Genomic DNA, 1,656 nt, shown 5'->3' on the forward strand with positions numbered 1-1,656 from the left:
CCTTTCCTTTGCCCGGAAAGGAGAGCATCAACTTCAAATTTCAATGTAGTTGTACGTAAGTTTTCTTGTTTGCCTTTTCCATCGGTAATAATAGGTGCATCATGTAGAGTCCGGAGCCTAAACGACATAAAAATACACGGTATAAATCAAAAGGGGATGGCCAAAAATTTATATACCAAAACGGGTATAACGTGGACTGATCCACGTTATACCCCCAATTTTTTTTTTCATCTGTCAGAGATTCACCGAAAAATTAAAAAAAAAAATTAAAATGTATAACGTGGATCAATCCACGTTATACATTATATATTTGTAAAGTGGACTGTCTGGATTGTGCCTTACAGAAAAGGATTTCGGGCTATTTTTCTAAAAATTCTATTATAAAAATACTCCACGAAGTGAAACCTCATCTAATACAATTGTATCACTATTATGATTATGTTTTCTGAAGTAGATTTTTTTTTTTATGTTGATTTTTAGTTTTTCTTTTTGGTAACTAAACTAAATGTATTATTTACCAAGTGAACAGTTCAGTACAAACTCCCAGACAAATTGAACTACTAGTCTCAAATCTGTCTCATTCAACCAGTACACTCTATCCTCCTATACATAGATACTTTCAAGGATAGTAATTCATTTGGGCTAACTTGGCAGCAATCTTCCTATTCATGGATGCACGAACAAAAACTTCCTGGATAATCTGTTTGACCAAAGCCTTGTCTTCCTTTTGTCCTTGTGAGAACACTCGAGCATTTCTTTCGAGCCATATATGATAAACAGCCCCAGCTAGACACATCCTATAGATATCTGCCTGCACACTTCGACCAGATGCGTTGCTAGTTGCCCACGATTTCTCTTCTTGCCATCGTCTTACAGTCCTAGTTATGCTTTGCCATTTCAGGAGTTTAGTCCATACTCTCATCGAATAGGAGCACTCAAAAAATAAATGATTATGGCTCTCATCCATGTTATCACATAGAGGGCAGGTAGCTGAATCTATTATTCCCCATTTCAATAGTCGGTCCTTTGTGGCCAGCCTTTCCATTAACGCCAATTGCAGAATGAAAGTCCATTTTGGGCAGCTGTGATTGTTGCACGTGAGTCTCCTCCAGTCAACTTTAGGGAACTGACCCCCCATCAAAGTGTACACTTTTTTTTTATAGAAAACTTGGACTGTCGCATCAAAAATTCTTCATCCCATGAGATAGCATCCAAGTATTTTTTTGCATTGATGATCTTATTCATCATCCAGGATGCTTGTTTGCTTTGAGTATCCCACACTGATCCCTACTTTATGTAGTAAGTATGCACCCAAAGGACCCACAGTTTGTCCTTTTTGGTGCATAAATTCCACAATAGTTTGCAGAGTGCAGCCTTGTTCCACCTGTGGATGTCTAATATATTCATGCCACCAGCCACTCTAGGATGACATAATTGTTCCCAGGCTACTAATGTTTTTTTTTGGATGGATTTATGCTTCCAGTCCACAAATACCTTCTACATACACTTTCTATCATTTTGATGAGTTTCTTTGGCAGCAAGAATATCTGGGACCAATAATTCTGGATAGCCAACAGGACACTCCTGATAAGCTGAATTCTACCAGAATAAGCAAGAAATTTGGAAGTCCAAGAATTTATTCGTCCCATCATTTTC

General features: G+C 37.7%; 1 protein-coding gene across 1 annotated transcript; it reads right to left on the reverse strand.

The window, feature by feature from the left end:
• Window positions 1–619: 619 nt before the first annotated feature.
• LOC132629134 (uncharacterized) lies at window positions 620–1,138 on the reverse strand. The gene has a single exon (XM_060344866.1). It carries the CDS (start codon window positions 1,136–1,138, stop codon window positions 620–622), a length of 519 nt encoding a protein of 172 aa, XP_060200849.1.
• Window positions 1,139–1,656: the final 518 nt, after the last annotated feature.

This window comes from Lycium barbarum, chromosome 2 (assembly GCF_019175385.1).
Source record: "Lycium barbarum isolate Lr01 chromosome 2, ASM1917538v2, whole genome shotgun sequence".
Classification (NCBI taxonomy): Eukaryota; Viridiplantae; Streptophyta; class Magnoliopsida; order Solanales; family Solanaceae; genus Lycium; species Lycium barbarum.